We start from the raw sequence: 1,876 nt of genomic DNA, 5'->3' as shown, positions 1-1,876 counted from the left end.
CGTTATTGCTTGATCAAAAGCAGCGAGTTTTTCGCTTGCCGTTAAAGAGTGAATAATGAATTAACATATGTTGGTTAAACTGTTAAGAGTGTTGTTTTCTTTTTAATTCATGTTATGGGTATCTGGGGACTTTAAAGAATACTTTAAAGAATGACAAAAAAAAAAAAGGAAGTGTTAAACACCATCTTACATTTGAATGAAGCATTTCCTTTCTATTTTTATTGTATTTTTTTTTTAATGAAGCATTTAACGTCTTAGCTCTTGTTGAGCGGGAAAAATGGTCGACACATGGCACCATCTTAGAATATCCCTCAATGGTCAGGATTGTCAGATGAGACTTATACTTCATTTGCCAAATGACCTGATCCCCATCCGTTTGCACCCCTACTTCTACACCCTGGTGGATAATAACAAATAAAATTTGTTATTGCTATTCGGGAAATTCGGGCGTTTTAAGACTATTTCAGCGTTCGTTTTCTTCCAAATCTCAGCCAGAGAGAGAGAGAGAGAGAGAGAGAGACCCTTCCCTTCCCCTTCCTGATCTTCCTTCAAAAACCAAAGCCTAGAAACGTTTCTATGGCTGACATGGTGTGTGTGAACAAGCCTCCCTTTCGTGTGCTCATCCTCTCCAACTGCTACAATCCTGGAGTTCCCGAAATCTCCCTGTTGCAGTTCGAAGAGGATAACGAGGGAAAGGTGATGGCCCAAGGCAACCTCTCAAAGATTTGTAACGTGAACTCTGCCAAGTTCAGCAGCTTCACCTACGACGTTCGCAACGGCTTGCTGTTCTTGGCCGATAACTATGGCCGCGTTTGCTTCGTCTGCAATCCCTGCACCGGCGAGCACACAACCCTGCAGAATTCGTCTCCTTTGGACTACCCAGAACCCCAACGCTGGTACCACAACGTTTTCAAATATGCTTTCGGTTTCAACCCCAAAACACTCGAATACAAGGTGCTCCGATTGAGGTTGGGATCGTCAGGTAATAATGAAAATCACTCCCACCCACGAGGAATCGCAGGAAGAGGGCTTTTTCCCCAGACGAGGTACGAGTGCGAGGTGATCACTCTGGGCAAGGACTCATCTTGGCGACCGGTGGGCACCCTGCCCCAAGCTGTCTTCGACACGTGCGGCCGAATAGTCAATAACGTTGCGCACTGGTTGCTCGAAGAGCGTCGAGGCAACCCCTTTTACATCGTGACATTCGATTTGGAACGGGAGACCTTGGGAGCCAAACCCCACCCACCCTGCTGCAACGACCACACTCAGCCGGACTTCCCCCACCGCATGTATCTGTATGAGCTGAGGGGTTGCTTGGCTGTCATGGACGCCGAGATTGATGATCATTTCAACTTGTGGGTGATGAGGGATTACGAGACCGATGTTTGGACCAAAGACTACCATGTCGTTTTTCACGGGTTGGATATGTTGGATTCCGCTCCGCCGATTCCGCTTGACGTTTGGAACGGTGAGTTGTTGTTCTGGTTGGACATCGGGGAAGAACATTGCTTGGTGCTTTACGATGTTGAGTCGTGTACGTTCAGGAAGCTCGGTTGCGCGGGCGCGAGGTTGCCCACGCGGATGCTTGCTATTACCTTCGAAGGGAGACTCTTTTCTCTGGACTCTATAGCAGGGAAAAGTGATGATGCATAATGGCGGATGCTTGATGAGAATATTTGGTCTGATCATGACTCTAATTCTGATCTTGATTATACTTTTTTTTTTTTCTTTTCGTATTGATGTTTTTATTTTTACTGTGAAATACTTTCCATGGACTTCCATCTGTTACCAACTGAAATGATAGGACATGTTTGTGGTATTCAAACTTGCGGCAGCCAGCATTCAATTTCTCTTCCACTTTTCCATATATATATAT

At 45.5% G+C, this 1,876-nt stretch overlaps 1 protein-coding gene across 1 annotated transcript; it reads left to right on the top strand.

The window, feature by feature from the left end:
* Positions 1 to 576: 576 nt before the first annotated feature.
* Positions 577 to 1,653, top strand: LOC149813910 (F-box/kelch-repeat protein At3g06240-like). Its single transcript, XM_089991224.1, has one exon. It carries the CDS (start codon positions 577 to 579, stop codon positions 1,651 to 1,653), a length of 1,077 nt encoding a protein of 358 aa, XP_089847350.1.
* Positions 1,654 to 1,876: the final 223 nt, after the last annotated feature.

The sequence above is a fragment of the Nuphar pumila genome, chromosome 16 (assembly GCF_984573655.1).
Source record: "Nuphar pumila chromosome 16, dmNupPumi1.hap1.1, whole genome shotgun sequence".
Taxonomy (NCBI): domain Eukaryota; kingdom Viridiplantae; phylum Streptophyta; class Magnoliopsida; order Nymphaeales; family Nymphaeaceae; genus Nuphar; species Nuphar pumila.
The sequence above is the reverse complement of the archived record's forward strand: the minus strand, read 5'-3'. Positions and strand labels throughout refer to the sequence as shown.

Excerpts from the sequence above, each read along its gene's own strand:
- LOC149813910 (XM_089991224.1), top strand. The coding sequence starts at position 577 with ATGGCTGACATGGTGTGTGTGAACAAGCCTCCCTTTCGTGTGCTCATC.